We start from the raw sequence: 26,293 nt of genomic DNA, 5'->3' as shown, positions 1-26,293 counted from the left end.
TCAGGTCCTCACAGCTAGCCTGCTGTACATACTAGTTTGTAAATACTGATTGCTGTTTTCATCTTAATGAGGGATCCACTTATCCGATTTGGGGTTTAAATTTTGCTTTTTCTGCCAATTTTCACTCTCTTCCCTTATAGCTGTAAACAGCCTGATTTGTTTTTGAAAGGGGAAAAAATTCTTCCATTTCTTTACAGTATTTGCAGAAAGAAGCATTAACCTAGAAAAGGCCATGTAAATTAGTGCATTTAGTATATTAGATTTTGCCATGTAAAGTGGAAATGCTTCTCCAAGTCTGTGGTGGCTTCTGAAACTTTTCTGAAAAATTTCCATATGATGAGAGCATACAGAACAGCTACCCTGGGATTAATAGACATGTTTACCTAGTACAGAATTTTTGCATCTTCAGAATAGAATGTCTTGCTGTCGCTGTTATGGTGTCTTTAAGAAGATTCTGATTAGTTACTTCCATGTCTTAAGGCCACTGCGTGCTGAATTCTGTGATTTTTGCAAGTGTGAGTGCATATTTGAAAAAGGTGGAGTTACCCTGCAAGAGCAGCATTCTTTTTGAGAGCTGTTGACTTTGTGGTTTTTGTGACTTTCTCACTCTTACAGGGTTTGATACTTGGGAGCTTTGTGCTAGCAAAGAAACTTGAGGGTGAATAGTCTCCATGATTTATGCACCAGTTACAAAGGTGCTGTGTGGGTCTACAGAGTAGATACAATAACCCAAGAGACAAAACACTTTCCATTTACCTGTATGGCACAAGCCGTCTCATTACTGGGGAATTGTGGTGGGTTGACCCTGGCTGGATGCAAGGTGCCCACCAAAGCTGCTGTGTCACTCCCCTCCTCAACTGAACAGGGAAGAGGAAAAAACAAAAATATTAGGAGAGGCTCATGGGTAAAGGTAAGGATAGGGAGAGATCACTTACCAAGTACTGCCATGGGCAAAACAAAGTTGCCTTGGGGAAATTCATTTATTACCAATCAAATCAAAGTAGGATAATGAGAAATAAAAACTGAATCTTAAAACACCTACCTCCACCCCTCCCATCTTCAGAGGCTCAACTTCACTCATGATTTTGTCTATCTCCTCAGCCACAGTGGTGCAGGGGAAAGAGGAATGGGGTTTGCGGTCAGTTCATCGCAGATTTTCTCTGCCACTCCTTCATCCTCAGGGGGAGGACTCTTCACACTCCTCCCCTGCATCAGTGTGGGGTCCCTCCCACAGGAGACAGCACTCCATGAACTTTTCCAACGTGTGTCCTTCCCACAGTCTGCAGTTCTTTGCAAACTACTCCAGATGGGTCCTTTCCATGGGGTGCAGTCCTTCTAGAACAGACTGTTCCAGTGTAGGTCCCCCACAAGGTTACAAGTTCTGCCAGCAAACCTGCTCCACCATGGGCTTCTCTCTCCATAGGGCCACAGATCCTGCCAGGAGCCTGCCCCAGCATGGGTTTCACATGGGGTTACAGTCTCCTTCAGGCATCCACCTGCTCTGTTGTGGGGTACTCCACAGGCTGCAGGTGGACTCTGCTCCACCATGGACCTCCATGGGCTGTAGGAGGACAGCCTGCCTCGCCATGGTCTTCCTCACAGGCTTCAGGGGAAGCTCTGACACCTGGAGCACCTCCTTCCCCTCATTCTGCACCGACCTTGGTGTCTGCAGGGCTATTTCTCTTACATGTTCTCACTCCTCTCTCTGGCTGCAGTTGCTCTTCTGCAGTTGTTTTTTTTACCTTCTTCTTTTTAAATACATTATCCCAGAGGTGCTACCACCAATGCTCGTGGGTTCGGCCTTGACTAGTGGTGAGTCTGTCTTGGAGCCACCTGGCATTGGCTCTGTTGGACACAGAGAAAGCTTCTGGCAGTTTCTCAAAGAAGCCACCTTTGTAGTCTTCCTCCTACCAAAACCTTGCCGTGCAAACCCAATGCAGCAACATGGCTGAAAGAGTGGTAAGGCAGGTGAGTAATTTTCAGTTATTCTTCTTTTCTTTGACAGAGTCAAGGAACATCTCGGACAATTATCTCAGTCTTTGTAGTTGTATGTGTTGTACAGAGCATTTTTAAAAGCTGTAGTGATGACTTGGCAGCAGTCATGGTCATGCTTCATTCTTAGTTATCCTTTTTACCAACTTTTTCCTAGTAACTAACTTGCTTTCCCTTACTCCATTTCAGTGTTATTTTCTGTTCTTCATGTCCACAGGAAAAATTATTATTTCTTTTTCCTTTTTGTAGCCTTTTATATACTAAAAAGTCCTTACCTTGTCCTTTCTTGAACATCTTTTATCTAGACTAAATAACCCCAATTCTTTTACTGTTTCCTAATGAGCTCTATTTTAAAAGGCAGCCATTCATTTTTTGTTCTCTGTTCTTCTTGTCTATATATATTTTTTAAATGCATTGCCTGTCAACAGGAAACTGCCAGGGCTAAAATAGAATCTATCTGTTCAACCTGGTTTTTTAAAAAAAAAATTAAAACTATTATATGATAAGTAATCATATTGTCTGATATCAGCTTATTATTTAAAAGCTAGAGCCTGAGGCTTTTACTGTCTAGAACTTGCTAAAAGAAGGCATTTTAATAAGCTCAGCAGAGCGGTCTGGACAAATCTGCAATTTCCCATAAAAGGCACCTTACCCACCACTGCTTGCTACATTTCTTTCTTTTCCCTGCATCTCTCCAAATACGCTTTTCTGGTCACCTGGCCCTCACAAAATCCTGTGCAGCTGTCTCAAGCTCTCACTCCAGCCTGCATAGGTAAACATTGTACCAAGTACTCAGTGGTTTTGTTATGCAGAAGCAGCAGAGAGATAAGACTGAGATGGCAGGAATGGAAAGTAAAGGCATGTCTTCTACCAGTTTGTTTCCTTGCATTCAGTCTTGGGTGAGAGGGATATAGAGGGAGTTTTATACCTTCTGATGCTAAATCAGTGCTATGTAGAGTCCTCAACCCCAATGGAGGTGACAGGAGGGTGCCTCTAATCACAGCAAGTTTTGGCAGCTACTGCTAACAACGTGGTTATCTGAACCAGCAGTTAGTGCTGCTGCTCTGATGCTGAAATGGCTCAGTGATGCCTTGCTTTGACTGGCTTGTCTAGATTCGTGTACATTTAGATCAGCTCAACCTTCATACACTCCTACTAAAAAAAACTCCTTCGATACTATAGCTTATTCCTCAGATATTGTAGTACCTTTGAAACTGATTAAAAGCTGGATAGCAGTATGTAAATAGTTAACCATTAAGAATATTCTTCTAGTAAGGATGTTTGTAAGGATGTTCTCCCATTGTATATTCTTACCCTATTGCTTCAGTATCTTTTATTAATGAATAATGCAATAATGTGTAGCGCTTTCATAGGGTACAGGATCCAAATGCTGAAGCTAAACAAATTAATGCTAAAAACGTCTTTTCAAACAATTTATCATTTAACTGGAAGTCATCATTCTTTTCTCGATTAGGTGTTAAAGCTTGTCTGTGCTGTAGAGGAACTCCCTTTAGATGACTCTCTGTAGATAGTTCTGTCTGGTCTTGACCCATCTACTACTTAAAAATCTAAAGGTTCAGTGTGAATTTTTGACACTTATCTGTAGATGCAAATCAGGTCGTTTATATGTAACTGGGCCAAGAATGAGCTTTTAGTTCTCTTTACGGTTTCTTTTTCCCCAGTTACGATAGACTGCACATATATTGTACCTCTGTCTTATACTATGCCTTCTTATTTTGATTTGGTCCTTTATTTAAGGTCAGAGTGTTATTTAAATTTTACTGCTAAATTTCTGTGTATTTTCTCAAATGCTGTCTCTTGTCAGTTTCTTTGCTAAAAATCATTCAAGCCATACTGCCTCTGTTACTTCACAATTCTATCAAATAATATTCTGAGGTTTTTCAGTTTAGACGTATCCCATCTTACAATTCATTTGAAGTACCTCTGTAAAAGTTCTTTTTCCTGGCTCATTGCTTTCAAATCCACCTCCATCTTTCCATACTACACTGCATCAAATACAGTTAGATGTCATCTTTAATATTTTGTTCTGGTTTATTTCATGTCTCACTAGTCATCTCCTCAAACATTAAGATATTGATTTTTTTTCCCACCTTCATATGAAAAATAAGGGTGTTCTTGATTGCTTATTTTTCAGCTTGTTTCTCCAGTAAGCATTTCTTCTGTTTTCCTCCCATAGGCTTTATAAAAGGGCAAGATGCCTTTTAGAAATCCAACAGAACTATCATGTAGTCCTTCTTAAAGATCTTATTCTTCTTGATTACATGAGTATTGGTCAGGTAGTTGATCATAACGGAATGGTAGAATATTGCAAATTAGGATTGTTGAATCCAACACCCTCCTTCTCTCATGACTACCTAAAACTAAACTACCTAAAACTAAACCATCCAAATGCTCCTTGAGTTCTGATGGGCTTGGTGCTGTGACCACTCTCTCAGTGAAGAACCTTTTCCCAATCTGAAATTCTCCTGAAATTCATTCAGTTTTCTCGTGTCCTATCACTGGTCACTGGAGAGATAATGTTTCTATACTATGTCCATGTTGCATAAATTATTTTGGGGCATGGTACCTCTTTTTGTTACATGTTTATATGGTGCTTCAAACTGGTGAAAAATGTATCTCCAAATTAGGAGATACTTCTCCACAAATGTAGTGAATACTGAAAGTGCATTAATTAAAATGTGTGCTAGCAACTAACTGGTAAAAGCAGATTCATATAATGGGCATCTACCAAATATGCCTCCTTTGGAAAATGTGCTTCATGTAGGCTTAGAAGGAGCTTTCTCCCAATTGCTCGTTTATTTAACAGCCATTAGGGTCTGAATAAGGCTGTTAAAGATTTATGTTCCAAAAGTAAGTAGAAACAACACTAGAAATGACAGAGATTTTGTTCTTTCAATAGTTTCTCTAAGTAATCAAACTAGGGAGGAATTGTTTTTCCTATGCATTATCAGTGAAGGAAAAACTGGGAAACTGCATGTATGGTTTTGCATAGACTATGTTTGTGAAAGAATAGGACCTCTGTTTCCACTAATCTCAATAAAAAGAGATTGGAATTTTGTTAAAGTTAAAATATTCAGGTAGGAGAGTTGTGTCTCGATTTTTAGCTATCAATATAAAGAATGATTTAAAGACTGCTTTAGAAAGCACTTGAAATTCCCAGTATCTGTGGAGGAAGGTGGGAGGAGAGCTGATTCTTCTTCTGTAATAGGAATATAAGAACTATTGCTGGAGAGCCTGGAAGGAAAAAAATCAAAATGACAAGTTTGCTTTTCATGTTCAAATCTAAATGAAATTTATAAAGTGAACAAGTGGCAAAAAATTATAAGTTAATATGTTTTTTACAATGTAAAGCTTTTCTAATACAAAGGAGTAGGTGGGGCGGGGAAATTTCAGTCTTTATAGTTCTTGGAGATAAATCAGACTTTGTAACTATTTGCAATTGATCCTACTATCTTAGGTTTTCAAGATCAAAGCAGTGCAACTGGCAGGAAAACTTCTTCCAGCTTTCAACACACCTACGGGTATACCATGGGCAATGGTGAATCTGAAAAGGTAATGAGTTTTCTTTTGTGGGGACGTGTGTTCCTCCCCCTCCCTCCAACTTAGAATTAGTAATGGCATACATCATTTTTTCTTAGTAGGGGAGCTGTAGAAGATGGAGACAAACTGTCACTCCTGGCATGTTAGAATAATTTTAATAGAGTTTAGAGCATTGTAACTCATTAACTGCAATAAATTGTGGTCATGGGTTTTTTCCTCTCATTGTGCAATAAGCATTCAATGTGCTGTTGGACCGTACCGAGTGTATTATTCTGTGTGTTGCCCTAGGGCTTAATAATTGTTTATTTAGTCATTGAAGAGCCTATTAGAAAATAAAATTGTTTGCAGGACATGGTTGAACTTACTAGGTTTTCTGAACAGTGTGAGGTGTATGTTACCTTTAGAAGACTCACAGCATTTGAGAAGATGATAGGACTCTGAAGATATTATTTCATTTAATGTTTAACTTGGGTATAAAGTCTAGTGTGCGGAAGTCTGCTATGGTCTGTGCAGATGGAGAGGCTCCTTTACGTGACTGTTCAGGTCAGACTGGACTTAGATGGTCTGTATTGCCTTGTGGAAGGGAATTACCTTGCCTAATTCATCTTGTATTGCTTCCTCAATGCTGGGATTTCCCTCAGATTTTGAGAGAGCATTTTTGATGCAAGGCATTCTTTAAATTTTAGTATGTTCTTAAACACTAGCTGAATTGTGATGCATGTCTAGATTGTGTGTATACTTAAGCAATGTGGGATAGTAAATAGCAGAGAGTTTTGAATTGTTTTACATCATTTTCCTTTGGGGAGAGGTATTTGTTGTGCTTTGTTAGGAGTGTGAAGAGATTTGGGACTTTTTGGAGAGCCTTAAGTGCCTTTTTGTGATAACTATATGCTCCTTGCTTTGCTGTCAGCTTTAGGTGAAGAACATGGAGCTGTGGTTTGCCCTTCTGCTGGTGCAGGGCATCACCACCCTTGCCTGGTTTTCTCTTCTTTGCCCATGCTGCCTTTCCCCGCTGAGGCCATTTTTTGGACCATTTTTTGTACAGTCAGTATTGTTGGGTTAAATTTCCCTACACACTTCCTGCACGACGTTATCATTTACTCAGTACTGTGTTCTTTCTGCATTAGAGCTTGAAGTTCCTTTGTGCATAAATGAGTTTTTTTATTTTTGCTTTGTTTAGCCCAAACCTGCACCATGACTCCAGTGTGTTTGAAGGGCCCTGGTGGCCCATGCTCCTCAGTCAGCACAGGCATCTGCCTCATTAGCTCGAGCAACACAGATAGTGAGGTTTAAGAAGCTGAAGCAATGGATGCATTGCTTGTTTTACTTATCAGTAAAACATGGGGACCATCAGATAGGTCAGGTCTCAAAACTCAATCAGAAAGACAGGACAGGGAGAAGGATTTGCAGTAGGTGGAGGGGAAAGAATTGGAGTGCCAGAAATTTCCTGAATGGTAGTGTCATTTATGCATTTACTGTGTCAGTCTCTCAATAACGTATAGAACCAGCCAGCATCACAGCAGAAAACAGTGACTGACATGCCAGAGGGCAGTGGCAGTAGAAGGTGTATATAAGAACACTTGTCATGAGGCTGACATGCAGTAGAACACCAGTCCTGAAGGAAATATTTGGAAAATTATTGACTTGTGTTATATTAGCTTTTGTATTCATAATGAAAAAAACCAAAAAACCCTCTGAGACAGGCCATGATTGTGTCTTTACACTTTGTAAGCAGTGGTTACTGTGTCTTAAAATGTGTTGTGAGATCTACAACTACTGCTCCATAACCAACATTTTTTGTTTACATTTTCTCTTTCCAATGTGTAATTTAAAAAATAAAGAGGCGTTCCTAATTGATTGTAGCCTTACTGAAATTTTTTGTGAGAGAAAGTAGAAGTAATATTCAGGAAAATGTAGTTGACTCCAGAAATTAAATAACCCAATCCTGAAAGGTGGTGAAAACTCCCACATTAGATTAAACCAGGTAAATTAGGAATTATGACTTTGCAAGATAGTAGCACTTAGAGTGCAAAAGATAGAAGGTGTGTGACACTTTCTGCTAATTCTTTATGTGAGCCTGAGGAACTCATATATTCTCTTCCTACAGAAAACATAGTGTATTCCAATGTAGATACAGATAGAGAAGCACATCCCACACAAGTAAAGGGAACACAGCAGGTCTTTGGCAGGAGAAGGAAGCGAACGTTACACTCTTTGGAAATATACTTGTCTCATTTTGTTTCTCATTCTTAGGAACATACAGTAAATAAACAGCAACTGAGATTGAGCCCAGTGTTAAGTCATCGTATTTCTGTGACATCAAGATATTGTATTTTTTAATTGCAGGACTTTTTCTTGATGAGGTCATGGTATCTTTTTTTGAAAAAGACCCAACCAGTGAGCTAACTGATCAATCAAACCACAATTCCTATAATCTGAAGTACAGGTTAAAATTTAGATGTTACGTGTTTAATTAGCTGTGATAGTTGTGTTGTATGCAGTAATTCTGAAATTTTTGTCGTCTTCTCCCTTTTTTATGCATATTTGTTGGAATTCAGTGGTGTCGGTCGCAACTGGGGCTGGGCTTCTGCTGGCAGCAGCATCCTTGCTGAGTTCGGTACTCTGCACATGGAATTTGTCCACCTCAGCTATTTGACAGGGGACCCTGTATACTACAACAAGGTGAGTCTCAAAAATCAGTTTCTTTTATCATACTAGTGTCTTTTATTCTGTTTCATCATAAATTGCATTAAAGGAGAAGTACTTTCTATATTGAATTCTCTCTGCATTCTTGGTAGCAGGTAGATTTATTCATGCTTGTATTTCTATTACCAAGTAGATGTCCTTTTCAAGTAGAAATATGACAACACAAGTTTTCTTGTTTCAGCATACCTTTAAAAATCATATTTTTTAAACATGTTTATGTGAGCAATCCTTTAAAAACAAAACCATACAAATCTGAAGAAAGCCCTCAAGAAAGCTTGTGGTTCAGATTAAGAAAATTTTCTAATAAAAAAATTAAAAAAAAAAAGGAAAAAAGATTTACCTACGTGCAGAGAGCAGATGGACATTGTTAGCAGTGATCCTGATTCTTGATTTAATTTAGGTGATGCACATTCGGAAGTTACTTCAAAAAATGGATCGTCCTAATGGACTTTACCCAAATTATTTGAACCCAAGAACAGGACGGTGGGGTCAGCGTAAGTATTCTTATTTTACTAATTTCTAATTAAAACTCCACTTCTTACTTTGTTGCTGAGTTGGAGATCAGAAAGATTATTCTATAGGGCACAAAACAGTGTTGTCTAAAAACATCCGACATTGAAGGATTACTTAGACTTGAGATCTCCTAAAACCAATTTTTGCCTGTTGCTCTCTGAAGTCACAGAACTGGCTTTTTAGGCTCCTTTCTGAAAACAGTTTCCTACTAAATCTGGTGCCTATCCTTACTTTTATCAGTCAGTAAAATCTTCAGTAATAAAGAATGAGGCTGAAAATATTTCCTCATTATGATTCTGTTCCTGGTTTTGTTCTGCAAACCATCTGGTAAATGGATTACTGTAAGGTGATACAGAGGTAATGCATGTTTGTGGTGGTTAAATTATGTTAGGGACTGACATCTACAAATGTAATTCGTTTACTTAGTGGCATGTGAAATGGCATGATGAACCTCCCTACAGATCCTGTTGGTATCAATGTGTCTCCCATTAAAAAAAAAAAAAAAGGCTTTGGAATGAAAAGAAAAAGTTGATTTTGTTGCTTGCAATGTAAGTAGAGAGATAAAACATGAAGAGAGAGACACAAACATGATTCCTTTTCTTGAAGTGGTTCTTTAAAGAAAAGTTGAGTGGTTTAGTGCTTTCACAGTGGCTGTGATAAAAGAGAATCTTTTTCTTCAAGGTTTCTGTTTCTATTTCTTTTATGAATGCAGGTCAAAACAAGCAAGATGATCTATTTCTGTCCTGTTTGACATCATTAATATGTTTGGGGGATTTCAGTGGTTGGCTGTAAATATCCAGCAGAACAAGTTCTGGCTTGCAAACTGAGAATTTGCTCCTGACTTTGAGTCTGGTATGTGAGGGAGATGAATGCAGCTGTCATTGCAGTCACTGTGAAATACTTGTCTAATCCTATCGTTAGGGCAAAAATTCCCTAATCTAATATCTCATCTAATGTCTTTGAGTGAATTGTGACACCTTCTGAGACAGGCAAATGGATTGATGGGATAAATTCTTTGGATAAAATTAGGTTTAACCACACATTCAGAAAAAAAAAATTAAGCAAATACAAATATTCATGTATTATTTATTCAAAAGACAATTTTACATCACTGCTTTGAAATATTTTTCTATTGCTTTTTTCCCTATTCCTAACCAACTGCTTGTGCTTGTTTTATCAAAAGTAGTCTAATGTGGCATATAACCAGGAGTCACTAGGGGCTGTTTCATAGAATCATAGAATGACTTGGGTTGGAAGGAACCTTAAAGGTCCTCTCGTTCCAACCCCCATGCCATGAGCAGGGACACCTTCCACTAGACCAGGTTGCTCAAAGCTCCATCCAACCTGACCTTGAACACTTACGGGGATGGGGCATCCACAGCTTCTCTGGGCAACATTTTCCTGTGCCTCACCACCCCCACAGTAAGGAATTTCTTCCTAATATCTAATCTAAACCTACTCTCTTTCAGTTTGAAGCCACTCTCCTTCATCCTGTCAGTACATGCCCTGATAAAAAGTCCCTCTCTGGCTTTCTTGCAATAACAATGCTGAGAATTAGTATCTCTTGGGAATAAAATACTCCTTGTCACTAAGAATAAACATACAGTACAAATTTTAACTTTGCAGAAGTTTGGTGGAGCTCAAACATACTATTTAAATGGATTTTGAAAGGTAATAAATTTGGAACTAAAGTTTAGGATTACAGGCTGAGACTTAAGTTCTGAGGATAAAAAGAAATACAAATTTGCAGAGTCTTCTATTTTTTTATGCTGCTCATGAGACATAAACTTATTTCCTGGAATTTGGTGGTTGGACGTTTTTTGTGGGGGTTGTTTGTTTGGGTTTTTTTTTAGCAAATAAGGTTCCAAATGTCTATACAAGTGTGCTGGTGTTATTTCTAGGATCTTGCCAATGCAACAAGCGTTTTTGAACCCCACTTGAAAAGTTTTGTGGGGACTAGATAGAAAGAACCCATTATTCACTTTTTCTTTTTACAAATCGAGATGGAATGACGAGAAAATGTCTTTGTTGTATCCCTGATAGATTACTCATCAGTGAACCTATTTGCAAAAATTTCAGACATTACGGTAAAGGAGCATGTGGACTGAAACACTGGATGTATTAGAGGGAATAACTGAGTCTTAGGCAGGAATTTCTTTCTCCTGATGCCCTTGCAGTTTGTGTCCTGCATCGCACAAGTCAGTGGAGAAAGGGTGATGCCTTCACACGTAGTGTCCCAGTTCACTAGAGGACTTGAGTTTGAGTCTCCAGTAGTTAGTGACTTGAGTCACATGGTTGGTATTAAAGGCAGGCAAGGCTTTTATGTCCTCCTCAGAAGGTAATTTTAAAGAGCATTGTATTTGGCGTGTTATATACTTTTGTACTGGAAAGACTGAGACAAAGGAAAGAGACCAAATCATAACTTTTCTTTTTTCAGCTTCTGGAAAAGCTGCCCTTTTCATCTGTGCTGTGACCTTTAGTTCAATGCATCTTATCTTGTACAAAGTACTTTCTGCAGATAGTTTCTGAGAATTATTTCAGAACTCTTTATTTGCCTAGATACATGTAACTCTTGATTCTGACCTTTCAGGGGTTTCTCTTCTGTCTTTTTTTTTTTGTTCTTCCTTCTAACATTTTTTTTCCTCTCCTCAGAATTTTTTTGGCTCAGTTCTAGCTAGGTTTTTTTTAATCCGTACACCATTCCAAGGAAGTTACAAGGGCTGTGAAATAGGTAGAATAAATCTAAATAAATATGTATCTAAATGCACTGTTGAAGAAATACGGGATTTAGCTGCAAGCATCTCTATATTGGTGGGTTTATTTTCTATTTGTGTACCCTTCATTCTAGGGGTACGTATCTTTTTTCAGAGTAATAAAAACATCAGCAATGTACATGTAATAGTAAGACTTAATGTTATTACTACAAGTTGGTTATTCAGAGAATATTAGACAAAATGCATAGTGGAAGAATTCATTTAGCTCCAGTTTTCTCAGCAGTTATGTTTTGTCTTTACCTAATAATTTATTTTTTTAAAGAAAAACTTTATGTGTTTTGAATAGAAGAAAAGTTATACACTTCTAGAAGTGCTGGTATTTTGTATAATTTGTTCTAACAGGCTGATAGATAAACTCTAATACTTAAAGGAAATTCCTGTTGCAGGATGAATTTGTGGAAGTAAAGAGAAGCATCATTTTTTGTGGGTTTGATGTGGCCCCACAGGGCTGTAAGTTGGATCGATCTTTACTTACCAAAAGAACTTTGTGGAAAATTCTTGATATCTTCTACCTTGACACTTGATAGAGTATTTTGATACCTTCTCAGAGCTATTTGCACAAGGAGCCGAGGCACATCCTGATTTTTTGGTTTTAACCAAAAAAACCCACGAGTATTGCATCTACTTTATTTGACTTGTCATCCCAAGTATGAACTGCTAGTGTGAGCGATTAATGTGCTTTTGAAATACCCCATTTAGAAATATTTCCTTCCTTTTTCCTCTTTCCTTTGGGGATTTGTGCAGTAATTTATACTGACACATAAGTAACTTAGGACAGGTAAGGTCTCCCAGCATACTGCCTTTCCGGTTTTTTGAATCTTAGATTTTGCAGAATGTAAATAGTGTGTTGTCCATCCAAAGTTTATGTGAACCGGATATAATTCATAAATATGAAGCTTGTATCTCAGCTGCTGGGGTAGGAAAATTAGAGTAATAAAATTCAGTGCTGGGTCTTGTAGAAGGGGAAGGTGGTATTTATTTGTTTACAGACTCATTTTTACCTACTGTCATTTTTTCCTAAGTTTAATTCACTAATACTTACAGGTACCAAGACATGTCCAAGTTGTCTGGACTCAAAGAAAAGGGGACACTCGCTCTCCAGTCCTCTTGGCATATCCAGGGTTCTTGAATGACGAGCTAACTTCCATAAAGATCTTTCAGACCTTGCAGGGATCAGCAATTGTTATGGGTTTTTTCTGTGCTTCAGAATATTTCTGTCTTTAGCCTCTGTAGATCTTAGTCCGTGTTGCTGTGTCTTGTCTGTTTTTCCTGATTTAAATGTATACTTTAAAGGTGGTCTGTGCTCTTCTTGGATTAGGAGAAAGGGAATGGTGTACGTGATATGCTGCAGCCTTGTTGGTATGCTTCTGATGTTAGGATGCAGGGTCCAGTGAATCATTTCTGCTGTGGTTTGATTTATCAGAGTGCAGGCCTTTTGATCTCAATATAAACACCATGTTCTGCAGTTTTACTGCTGGGGAATGATGTTCTGGGGACACTGCTCTGAGACTTGCAGACCATCCTTTTCACTCATCATTCTTCTGCTGGAGCTTAGAAAGATGTGTGTTTTCAGTCAAACCAGTCAATGTTTCTGTTATAATTACCTGAAAAGGTATAATCAGTGAAGCAGCTCACCAGTCCGTTAGTAATAATGATTTCATCAAGGAGGGTGTGACCATTGCTTCCAGGTTCTTAACAAGTTGTAGAGATGAGTCAGATCATACAGTGTGACATTAATCTGTAGCTGTGTCTTTGAAGTGATTACAATTTTATTAATATAGATTTTCATTTGTATTTAATGCATTTGTCACAGCCCTTGAAGAAGAGTTGTTGTGACAGATTACCTTCTTTCTTTTTCTGCCTGCCTCATGAAGCAGCAGCAGCCATGGTCTGAAGCCACAGGCAGGGCTGAACAGGGGCTACCGTTCCATCCCATAATTTCTTTCCATTTGAATGCTGTAAAACTCAGTCCTAAAAACTGCTGGGTGAATGGCTTACTGGTCATTGCTAAATCTCCCTGTTTTCCAGTGCAAATGCTTTGTAATACAACTGGAATGGGGTTCATTATGTCCAGGAGGAGGAAAGTGATTTATGATACTTCTTTGTTGGGGTTTCAGTTTCTGTAAGACTGAAAGGAAAATAGCCAGCCAGAACCATTTTCTAACCTCTCACATTAACCTTCAGTTAAGTTTATTAGCTTTTCATTTACAAATGGTGAGTGGTTGGTTTGGTGTTAAGCATCAGAACTTCGAATTGGGATTATTTTCAAAAACAGTGACAGTGCTTCTCGAGAAATCTGCTATGCAGATATAACAGAAATGTGATTAGAAGCAAGAGGTTTCAGAATTATGGAAATTAATTTGTACTGAAGAAAAAGGACTTTTTAAGAAATGAAATATGTTGAGAAAATTTAATTCTAATTTGCATTTGCAAACAGGTTAGATGAGAATACTAACTAGAAGAGCCATAACAAAGGAAATGCCAATCTGCATGTTATTTCAAAGTCAGGGAACGCTACTTGTGTTTGCACATTTCTGTAAATTGGGCATTCTTCCTTTTTGCTTTCCAATACCAAGAATAAATTACTGTATTTCTTCTGATTCCAATGTGTCTTGCAAATAATAATGTTATGAAAAGGGATCTCTAATCACTCTGACTTCAAATCTCATTTCCTGTGCTTAGGCTACCTATGGAGTTACCTGGATTGGCTACAAAGAAAGTTGTCAGTTTAACTGAAATTGGGATTTAGACTAAATATAGAATCGACAAAGTTGGAAAAGACCTCCAAGATCATCAAGTCCAACTCTTGATCCAACACCGCTGTGGTTACTTGACCGTAGCTTCCATATGCAAGAAAATAAGCAGAAATATCTATTCTATGTTAATCTTGTGTGTTTATTATGACTTAGTGATATGTGAGCACATTAACAAGTTGCTGTAAAGCAAGCTAGCATGTGAATTTACAGTGCATGAGCTGAGCATTGCTATTACGAATGTAACAGCAGATACTGAATTTGCCACCACTGAATGCTGATGTGATGAACAGTTTATTCTACAGTGCTTTATTCATGTCTCCTTAACAAAAACAGGCCCCCTTGCTCAGATTTGCAAGTAGTCTAAGCTAAAAGCCTGATGAGGGGCACTCTGTCAGCATGTTTACAAGGACTCCTTGACAGTGTGGTATCAATCACGTGTGTTATGTGCATTTAGTGCACTAAATTTAAATGGTGTCTTCCACGTACATGGCTATCCTTTAAAGATAGTAAAAAGATTCACACAGGTATTTGGCCTGCCTTGTTACACACACTACCTTAGCACCTTTTGGTGATGTTCTCACCTTCTTTCAGTTCCCTGCACCTGTTACTACAGAGTAAGTAGAGGCACAACCTAGATGGCTCAGTGGGAGAAGCTTACATCCTCTGTTTCCCAGTTGCTTTTGCTGTGGACTGGCCTTTAAATAAACCTTTATGGATGTGCATATTTCATTTTTTTCAGGTGGTCTTCCATTTTCAACAATAAATGCTTAAATTAAACCAAACCAAGCACTTCTAATTTTAAAATACTATTTAGAGAAAGCTTCTGTGGATTTAATTTATTTGGATTAGGTTTACACTTCAGATAAAATGGTACAATTTTCTTATGTAGGAAAACCAATAAAAACTGTTTTAAATTACTGTCATTAAATCAGTGGAAATACTAGGTAACTATTCCAGTTTTTTTATGCCTGCCTGTACAGCTGGTTTTAGGCTAATGTTCTTGGGCTGAGCTAGGTAATTAACTGAACTGCTTAATTTAAACTCTTGGAGGTAATAGACAAACCATGAGCAATACTTCCTATCTATTTTCATTTGTGATAAGAGATTGTATCAAATACATAGCAGTGTCTGTCTATATTTATTGTTCAGAATTTAAAGAAAAATTAAAAATAAATTTGATGCAAATGTTTGTAACACACTTAAAGATGTTAGGAAAACCACTACATCCACGAGACTCCAAGACCTGGTGATTCCTCTTTCCCAGCTACTGAAGCCCAGACAGGTACCGGTCTCTCCATCCCTATCCAATTGCTGAAGTTCCCATTTGGACTTTGGCTGGTGGTGAGGCTGAGAATGTGTCCTAGAGAGGTGTGCACATATGGCGAGAGGACACTAATTGAGCTGCCCACACAGGCCGCCGCCGACAGCACTGCCTTTGGAGCACCCACATGTTGTACTGCCACAGCTCACATAGAACATACCTGCAGGTAGCCAGGTTTTGATCCTTCTCGTTATGTTCACTGTCACATAAATGCATGGACTCGCACCCTTCACAAGTGTCCTCATGGTCATGGAGCCTTCAGTTATGAGCAAGGGCTCCCAGTGCACCCCATACCTGTGCTTGCAGCCTGGACCTCTTACGCAGCCATCAGCTCAGAGCTTGGCTCTTTCAGATGCAGATCTCCTGCTGTCCAGCTGGAAGTTTGCTAATGGACTACACATACACACATGCACTCGGGGTTAAATTCACTGGGAAAAACAAACACATGTAGGTGTTTCCAGTTGCTGGCACATAAACCTTGGGCCCAGTGACCCACTGTCAGCCTCCAGGCTCTGCCACCCAAATCTAGTGGCCCCTGTGATCTGCAGACTTTTTTTGATGCAGAAGATGCTGTCACATTCTGCATATCCCCCCATGTGAGAATGCTAATACTGAGAACAATCAGCATGTCAGCTGAAGGGAATTGCCCTGACAGTATGAACTCTATCTGATTGAGATGTATTTATATCTGTATCTATATATAGGAAGAGTGGTTCTCTTGAATGCAAGCTTTCAAAGGTGCTGCAGAGATAGGAATCCAAATACTGATTTATTTATCAGTTGTTGGTGCTTTCATTTTTAAAGTTAAGCAAGAAATCCTTTCAGTCTCTACGTGTGCCTCTCTGGGAGATTAAAACCCTTGCGGATTGCCAGGTGAAGTGAATAATACTGAAGAATGAAGTGGTCTTTCAAAACATTAAAGAAATACCGCAGATAAATATTTCAGATAAAAATATGATTGTAGCATAAATTAACAGGTTGATAGTGTAGTTACAGGTAGTGAGAAAGATGCTAGTGTTGGAAAATTCCTGTCTTTGCCAGCTGAAGCTGCTAGTATTCTCATTTAACTTTGAAGGTACTTTGCGTTTTCCCTCCTCCCCTTTATTTATTTACTAGATGCGTTGCTTAGCAGAAGTATCTTAAATTATATCTAGTAGTAACCCTACCTGCTTTAGACAACACTAAGAAACTGGCAATGCCATGAGTCATGACAAATCAAAATGTAATGTCAAGTTCTTGCAAAACATCCATAACCTAAAAGGAAGTGAAGGGAATTGAGTAAAGTAAGCCTATATATTCCAAAGTATCTTCCCAAACTCTTCAGATAATTACCTTCTATTTGGACTTTTGAATAATAATTTCTAATGCTTTAATTCTCAGATTGGTTTTTTTCCCTTCAGCATAAGGAAAAGATTTTCTCTCTCTTAAATAGGAATTAAATGGTGCAGAATTAAAATAATTATATATTGTAAAAGTAGTTGTAGAGTAGTTCCAACCTGACTTCATCTTTGCACATTTATTTGATTTAGCAAGTAAATTTCTTTTTTTGATTTGTGGTTGGAATGTCAGTTATAGAACTGGAGATATGTGATCTATGTGATGATTAGTTTGGACATTGGTATGCGCGTTTCTTGAGGTGGGTTTTTCTACTTGAAATCTGCTTTCAGTTGATTGCATTATGAATAAATACAACATTATTTCTAAATACAACATTATTTCTAGACTTCCAGCAGTAAGCATGCAGTTGCAGGTGAGGAGGTGGGGCCAATTCTTTGCAGTTTAATTTTTTTTGCCATATTGGCAGATGTCCTTAATTTTGTTCTCCAATATATTCTGTGATGTTCTGTTCTTAGGAACATGCATGTGTTTAGAATAGAAAATAATCTATGTAATCTCTGCTGGGGAATTCCCCTTGCCCTTTTGCTTTACAACCTTGTACAAATGTAATTAGCTGTGTTCCAAGAAAAAGCTGCATTGGAATTTGTTTATTCATTAGGAACCAAGAGCAAGATAATCTGTTAAAACTTTGTTTTAATGAAATACAGCAGAACTGTACATTACAGGGAATATGCTTTTATAAGACTACAGTGTTAAGGCGTTTTACTGATCTTTTGAGCAAGATGCTGAAAAAGGTGAACAAATAAAAGTTTTGTTTAGCGTGTTAAAGATTCTTGTGTTATTGGAAGGTTAAACATGTATATGAATTATGCATTTGAAAAGAAGTGTCTATAAATAATTTCTAAAGAAATTATTTGGATATGGTGTAACTGGGTTTTGAAAGTGCTTGCATACATTGCTGTGGAAAGATGAATATTTCATTTTGCTGTACCACTAAACTATACTTTTAGGGCATGATCTTGGTGAGGAGTGCATCAATATCTGGAATTTGAAATTTGTCCCACAACAGCTTCAACATTTATTTTCCTCACTGTGAATTCAGTAAATTAATCTGTGTTAACGTGTTTTAGGGGTGGTTTTGAGAGTTTACATTGATGGCTTTGAAGACAGTTAACTTGGAGGTCTATGTTAAAACATAGCTTGCAGATAGCACTTTTTGAACCCGTATGGTCGAAAATAAGAGAGGGATGGTGATGAATGCTGTGCACGTATGGTGTGGTAGCTCAGTCTAAGTCATAGAGCATGGACTGAGTAAGTCTTAAAATCGGCACAGTTTCCTAGCACCTACAGAGTGACCGAAACTTCAGCTGGCTGTGTGTGCCATTTCAGGCATTTGTCGTGAGAAGAAAAGTAAGAGATACTTAGACAGAAGTTTAGGAGAAAGAAACAGGCAGAGTAGCCTGGATTTATAGTGCATGTGGTATAATCCGAAAGTACTTGCTTCTTGAATCGCTTTTGACTGTCAGCTTTCATGTGTGATACATATACACATGTACATATGTAAATATGTAAACTGCTATGGTCTTGATAAAACTTGAAGGGAGAGAGTGAAGTTGTTGACAGTGGTTTTGCCAGCTAATTTTGTAGAGATGAGTGTTGGACTAGATTTAATCTAATAAAGGTTTCTCTCTCTCCTATTCTTGTTTTTAATCAGTAAGAGGAGAGTTGAGATCTTCAAGGAAGGTTACGGTGACTAAACTAAAGGTTGTAATGACCTTAAGAGCTTGTCAATCCCCCTGTGTAGGAAATCTTATTCAAAAGGGACTCTGCATTTCGGGCACATGCCTACCGCAGTATTGTTTGTAGTAGGTGATGTTACTACCCTTTAGCTGCTTTTCACAGCCACCTTGTCATCAGAGATAAACATGTACCTGACTTCCCATCAATCTGCTGCAAATCCCAGCAGCTTAGTTAAAGCTGCCTGCACAGGTGGGATTTACACTGACTCCAAACTTTGCAGAGAGGCAGGTGTGCTTTATTTGGGTGGCTCTGTGGGCGAGTGTAATAGTCTTGAAAAGACAACTTCAGGTGATAAAAGGCCACTTTACTTCTCAGTAAAAACATCAATGTAAGGTTTTAATATGTTTCTAATTTTAGCATGTGGACTTGATTTAATGGGTTGATTGGTCTTAAATTCGTGAACATGCCTTCTGAGAGATGACCTAAATCTTTCCAGAATTATAAATAATAGCTGGAATGTTTCGATGTTTCAGGAAAGTTTGAATACAAAAAAAGAAAATATTTGTTCCAGCTGTGAATTCCTGAGAGTGAAAGGACAGCCTGTTGTAAGATACCAAATTAGGATATCCCTTTGACATTACAGGATCATAAATTACATTCTGTAATTGAAGAAGTGGTTAGATTCTAACAACATTAGTTGCCTAAATATATGTATTAATTGGGCTAGTTATACTTGCTGGTCTGTTTCAAATTATTTCTTTTGTCTTTGCATACACTTGAATTGTGCAAGTTTGACAATTTTTAATCTTTAGCTTGATAAACCCTACAATTCTAGGAAGTAATTTTTCTTAATTTTATTATATGACAAACTGGTAGGACTTACTATTATGTCTATTAAGACTACTTAATACTTTCTATTAAGTGATTATATTTTCACTTTCTTGTAGCTACCAGACTTCAGCTCTTCCAACTGGAATATTCTGTCTGGCCCAAGCTGTTTTGTTGGGGTTTTTTAGACAATTTTGATAAAAATGCTTTAGCCATTTCTAAATGAAACTAGAAGTGGAACGTGATTCTACACAGATTAAAGTTTCTTTTTTCAAGGAGTATAGTTAAGGAACTCAAGAACCATCCATATTTTTCCAAGCCTTTTAAAATTATTCACATCTACTTTCTCCATATGGTGTATTTAGATTTCAGCTGCTACGTTCTCTAGAGCTGTGTGTGCTGAGCAGGCGTGATCACATATCCCCAGGTTGGGAGGAGCTGAGCAAGGTTTTTCTTGTTGCTTGATTACCAGACAGTAGAATGGGAAGCAATGTCTATTCAGCCATCTCCCAATTTATAAATGCTTGGCATTAAACCCTTAATTTACATTCTTTGAATATAGTCCTGTTATGATTTTCTTGGATTCAACAAGTGGAACTTCACAGATTTCACAGAATATTCTGAGGTGGAAGGGACCCACAAGGATCATCAAGTCCAACTCTTAAGTGAACGGCTCGTAGGGGGATTGAACTCACAACCTTAGTGTTATCAGCACCAACTGAGCTGCATGTTTTCAGAAAAAATGTCATGCTGTTGACATGTTTCCTTAGTGATAAGTAGTTCATAGCTGACTAAAAAGTGCACCTTCGTCTCTTTTTATCAGGGCTGCCTCTGCTGCAGTTAATTTACAAGCGTTTGCACTTTTAAGCCAACCACTATGGCTTATGACATCCTTAGGTTGAATTTCTGCTGTGAATTGCAGCAGCTGCAATTTCCAGGCCCTCAGCTTTCTGGATTAAAGGATTAGAAGGGGAGCTTGCACCTATTTAGAGCAGCTGAGGAGAACTAAGCCCAACTACATGAAGTAAAGATTGAACTGAAATTTAATCAGAGTCACTCTGAAGACAAACAGGAAAAAAAAAAAATCTTTGAAAGTTTCCTGCACCGAGAAAGAGGGCTCTGCAGTGTAAGGCCAATTGGTACAGGCCTTAACAACTACTGGTGATGGGGTGTTTGGGTTTCTTAATGAAAGTTAATATTAGGTTAATCACTTCGCTGTTCCCTCATGGTCACTTAACTTTTCCATTCTTGAACTCCTTCTCTGACATATTACAGTAGCACTTTGTCAAAGATTTAGTTTGTGATCCTTAAGGAAGAACAATCTCCCTTTTTATTACTTCATTCTTTTGTTGCAAAGTAGTTCTGTACTACTCCTCTTTTTGTTGAAATGAATCAGTAGTTTGTTTATTTTGGTGTTTCCAGTCTATGGAGTATAGCACGGGCATAAGTTAGTTTTCCTTTACTTTAGAGCTGTAACTAACAATTTAAATTCTGAGATTTGAGTTTCTTTTACATATTGCCAAATTTGTAATTTTTTTGCTTGGTCGTTCTCTATCTGTCTGTACCTTAAAATATTAAATCAGTGTTGTAGTTGCAATTCGTGGATTAAAAATACTATGGGCATAGTTGATCTGCATGTCTGCCTACTTGTGCTTATGTACTGCTACAATGTTATCTCACCGAACTGCTTTCCAGCAGGGCAGCCTGTGCATGCTAAGCATGCTTCTGCTCGGTATTGTATTACATCTTTTTTTTCTACTCTGTGTGCAGTAAGTGATGCATAAGCTTTCTGAAGCAATGAAAAGAGAGGAGGACGTGCCCTGGGGTCAGGGAGGGGCAGTGCCTCACTCCCTGTCTGCTCGGGGCTGTCAGAAAGCCTCACCCTCAGGTGTTGGGCCTATAGCCGCAGTTCTGGCATTATGTGCTGCTTTTAAAACAATGCCTGGCTTCTTTCTTTTTTCTTGCTCCTTGCCAAGAAATGACAATTGAACAATTAAGGCACAAAGCAGAGAGGATTTAGCAAATCATGAACTGTTTTTAATTTGCCTCATTAAGCTGCCATTAACTACTTAAAGCCATCTGCTTAAAAATAATTTACACATCTTGAGTTTGCTCTAGAGAGCAGGTAGACCTTCATTAGAGCAGGACTCGTTATTAATGTTATCTTTAGGGGGCTTTCAGTTGTTGTGGAAAATATGTTATTGCTCACTGAACCAAACTCTCCCTGTAAACAAAAGGAAGTGACGCATGTGGGTAACTTGCAGTCTGCATCGATAACCGTGTTCTTGGGAACCACTGCCATTCATCTGGAAACTGGCTTGCTGTGGAGGTAGTTATTTATGGCCATTAGGTAGGTCTGGATATGTGAGAAAGGAGAATGAGCTGTGTGAATGCCTCGTATCAGTGTTATCTAAAATCATCCCCAAAAATTAGTCTTGGAGAGAAAGAACAGCAAGATCTGCCTCAGTGCCTTGCCTGTCATTGAGGAGGGGGAGTCCTGTTGCCTGCGCCCTGAAGAGCTATCTGAGGAAAAATAAGTTTCTTTGTCTCCCCAGATGTGTAAAGAACCAATTTTACTTACGGAGAACAAATCACCAGAGCACAGACTCTCCCTCCTATTTGGGGCTGAGATTCATTGGCATTTCAGTCAGACAGTATGTACACCCCGTCTGACCCGCTGCATAGGTCTGTGGTTTGCTGTGAAATTATTGTCCTGCTTCTTGTCGGAGGAGACTGTGTCAGCAGTGAGCTAATGGATTGCTGATACGAATAAGATCATTTGGAGTGAAACTAGCTTTAGGAATATTAGATAATGATGGTGTGAGGATTTAAAAGAAGATCTCCCCACTCAGTCTGTTGGAAAGAGATGGATGTGATTTTTGGCATATATTTGACTAAGTATAAATCTTTCATCATTGCATTAAAAACTCATTAAAATATTGCTACGAGATTGATTGGTTTGTTGTTTGGGAGTTTTTTTGTTTACAATTGCGTGCTGTTTATTAAGAAGAAAAATGCCAATATTTAATAGGATGTAAAGCCTTTGTAGTAGCTGAGCAAAAATGTTGCTATGAACTTTAAATATCATTGTCTTTCTATTAAGGTTTTATTTGTTTCTTTCTGGCAAGAAGGACCGTACAAACAGACTGACTGCAGACGTTTGCACACAATATGCTTTCAAGTGTGACAAACCAAAAAAAAATACAGGGATTCTTGTAATTGCTTTTGGTTGCAAAAGTTGAAGCTATTCTTTCCAACTGTAGCCGCTGTGTCTTTTAAAATTACACTTCCAAAGCAATCCTTCACTTGGAATCCTTTTATGTTTGCCCAGTCATCTGGGCCTTCATTTGAAAAAATAGGTATGAAGAAAATATCTTAATTTGTCTTGATTAGAAGGAATGAATGTTCTAAAAATGTATACATTGAACATATACATGTAGCTTCTGCCGTATTTGATGTGCCCTCATGCTTCTGTTCTTTTTGCTATATTTGTCTTAATCTGGAATGAATGTTGCTTCAGGATTTCACTGTGAAACAGTTCTTCAAAATAACTTTAAGTAACATAGAGCTAATTAATTCTTGTATATCAAATATATGAAAAAAACAAATCCATTTTTAAATTTTCAAAATGCTTGTAAACATTTTAAACTTAATGCTTACCTTCTCAACTGATTACTGAGGACTGCTCAGTGCCAAGATGATGATTGAAGCTCAGTTACTCAAATCACAGATTGTTCCTTTTTAGTACTCTGGATTGACATGTAAGGTTAGAGCCAGTTTGAAAACTTCAGTCTGTTTTATATGCAAAACATTTTTCTGAGCAAAACATTTTGAATTGAGACGAGTTAAATCTTTGAATCTATCTGAGCTGTAGCTCAAATAGCAGGAGAAAGTGATAACCACCCCGGACCTTCCTGGGAAGTTTGGGTAGAGAGCTTTGTTTTTAGGAGAGAATGATATGTGATGACTCAAATCTGCAGTTTTCACCAGTTATATATATGCTAAGGAATCTTGGAAAATATTTCTTTAGCATTTCCACTCTAGGTGAGAGCAAGTTGTCAAAGACCACAATCTGTCACAAAAAATGTTTTAATTTTCAGTCATTTCTACCTACAATCCTTACAAAATGTAGCAGATTCTTGCTTTAGCAACACCTTCAGGCACTAGCAGAAGACCTGAAGAAGACCTTGCCAGGGTGCAGTTAATGCATCTGCAGAAGTTGGAAAACTTGTTGTGCTTAAACCCTAGTTCAGCTGCTGCTGTGGCCTCCTTTTCATGTCCATCCTCTTTCGGCTATTTCTGCAGGAGGGAGGGGGACAGGGACATAAAGACGGCTCTATCTTGATGCAACCAGCTCTGCTGAAGTACCATCATATGTGACCACCAGAAATATTTTATCTGTCCCTTTCCCGCTGCCAAAATGAAGGAACAGAATCATTTTGCCCTTTTTGATAGGTCTTCCCTCTGGTCTCTCTGTGAAAGGCATCAGCTGGGGAGTGGAGGAGCCCACTGCTGAATGAGAGAGGAGCCTTGAAAACTCTTTGGCAGGTCAGAGCTGGAGTGAGGTATGCAATAGAGGAGTAGGGAAAACATTTCTACTGGGAGTTGCAAGGCCCTTGGAAGGCGTTAGCTTCTTACCACGTTTGTTTCTCACTTGCTGAGTGAGAGTAGGATCTGTATCTGAGAGTCTTGTGCAGCTCTATTCTCTGAACTACATGAAGAAGGTGTAAAAAAAGCTGTCTAGGGGATGGCTCTTAGTCCTGTGTCTCCTGGTGCTACGGGTTCCTGTGTTCCCTATATTTTTATCTAAGATGAGAAACAGAATTACAGAATATGCTGAGTTCAAAGGGACCCACGAAGATCACTGAGTCATCACTGAGTCCAACCCTTAGCCCTGCACAGGGCCATCCCCAGGAATCACTCCATGTGCCTGGGAATGTCATCCAAATGCTTCTTGAACTCTGGCAGCCTCAGTGCTGTGACCACTTCCCTGGGGAGCCTGTTTCAATACCCAACTACACTCTGGGTAAATCTGGGTAATGTCCAACCTAAACCTCCCCTGACTCAGCTTCAGGCCATTCCCTCAGGTCCTGTCACTGGTCACCTCAGAGAACAGATCAGTGCCTGCCCTTCTGCTTCCTCTTGTGAGGATGTTGAAGACCACAGTGAGGTCTCTCCTCAGTCTCCTCCAGGCTGAACAGACCAAGTGCCCTCAGCCTCTCCTCATACGGCTTCCCCTCAAGGCCCTTCACCATTTTCTTTGCCCTCCTTTGAATGCTCTCCAAGTGCTTAATATCTTCCTTATATTGTGGTGCCCAAAACTGCACACAATATTCAAGGTGAGGCCACACCAGTGCAGAGCAGAGCAGGACAATCCTCTCCCTTGACCCACTGGCGATGCTTTGCCTGATGCCCCCCCGGACATGGTTGGCCCTCCTGGCTGCCAAGGCACTGCTGACTCATTTAACTTACCATTGGCCAGGACCCCCAGGTCCCTTTCCACAGTGCTGCTTTCCAGCAGCTCAGTATGTACATACATCTGGGGTTGCCCCATCCCAGCTGAAGACAATGTGAAGGAGAAGAAGAGCTACTGACAGGAGAGGGACAGTTCTCAAATGACTGCCTGAAGAATTAGGCATGAAATGGGGCATGTTACTGATAATTGGCTTTGGAAACTTATCTGGAGTATGGATTTCTCTGTTTAGAAAATAAACCTTTTTCACTCACCTTCCTGCTCTTTCCTGCCCCGAACCCAGCTGGAGCTGCTACAAGACAAATCCTGCTGAGGGTTCAACAACTCTGTCCTCCTTGGGGGCTGAGTGCATCTGTCAAAGAAATCTGGCCAAGGAGCAGCGCTGACTCAAGTGACAGAGCTCAGCTGGGGACGCAGCAGCTTAACAGAAGTAGTTTTAAACAGTGTCTCTGATGAAGGCAGCCCCTGAGTAGTGCTAACATGAGTTGTAGCTTTGAAGTCTTGTGATGGTTTGTGGTGGTTTTTTTCCTGAAAACCATAGGCCCATAGTTCTTGTGTCTACTTAAGGATGTAACTGTACATTGAAGCAGTAATTTCTAGCCCTTGCGTTTGTGTGAGAAAGTGACTCATGACCTGAATGTCCTTTTACAGCTCAGAGCTAGAAAGCTTATGAAAACTCATAATCATTGAGTAACTGGGTGTGAAAAGGCAGTCGAGGAGATTCTGAGGGATAAGAGAAGGGCATGAAGTAATTTGCTTCAAATTCACAACTTGAAACTAAATGGGAAGCTACTGGCTCTCCATTTGCTCCTTCCTTTGTTTAGAAATCCATTTGTAAGTAGCAGAGGAGCCAAGAGGCAGCTAGAAGAGTTAGGATAGCAGCACCTACCAGCTCTTTCCTCCTACTCACATCTTCAGAGACAAGCTGACATACTGGGGCAGGACGGTGCTTGAAGAGAAAAAGAACAGAAGGAGAGTTTCGACCTCTTTAGCACCTTTATTCTAGAAAAACTGCAAAGAATACTTTTTTGAGGTATTTTGTAAAAGGAAGTATCATATCTTTCCTTCACGCAGTAAAAGGGAAGTTGCATGACTGAAACAGTCATGCTTAGGGCAGTGGATTTCTGGCATTGTGGCAATGTTGGCGTTAAACATTTCCCTTGTCTAGCTTCAGTAGAGTTCTTGTGTTCTTGTGCCAGTGTTTTGAGGGGTGTAACATTAGGAAAGAAAAGGTTATGTGTGTTCTGTTTGGAGTCACTTATTAAATCTCATGGAGTGTGCTGCTTTTTGA

The 26,293-nt window shown here is 39.0% G+C and overlaps 1 protein-coding gene across 1 annotated transcript in view; it reads left to right on the top strand.

Annotated features, from left to right (window-relative positions):
• Nucleotides 1–26,293, top strand: part of MAN1A2 (mannosidase alpha class 1A member 2) — a 133,070-nt gene that overhangs the window by 80,888 nt on the left and 25,889 nt on the right. The window contains exons 6-8 of the mRNA XM_064644562.1: nt 5,471–5,565; nt 8,112–8,235; nt 8,660–8,753. Of these exons, the coding sequence (XP_064500632.1) occupies nt 5,471–5,565; nt 8,112–8,235; nt 8,660–8,753 (313 nt within the window). The remainder of the gene's footprint in view (nt 1–5,470; nt 5,566–8,111; nt 8,236–8,659; nt 8,754–26,293) is intronic.

The sequence above is a fragment of the Pseudopipra pipra genome, chromosome 2 (genome assembly GCF_036250125.1).
Source record: "Pseudopipra pipra isolate bDixPip1 chromosome 2, bDixPip1.hap1, whole genome shotgun sequence".
NCBI lineage: Eukaryota > Metazoa > Chordata > Aves > Passeriformes > Pipridae > Pseudopipra > Pseudopipra pipra.
This window is presented reverse-complemented; position numbering and strand designations above follow the sequence as displayed.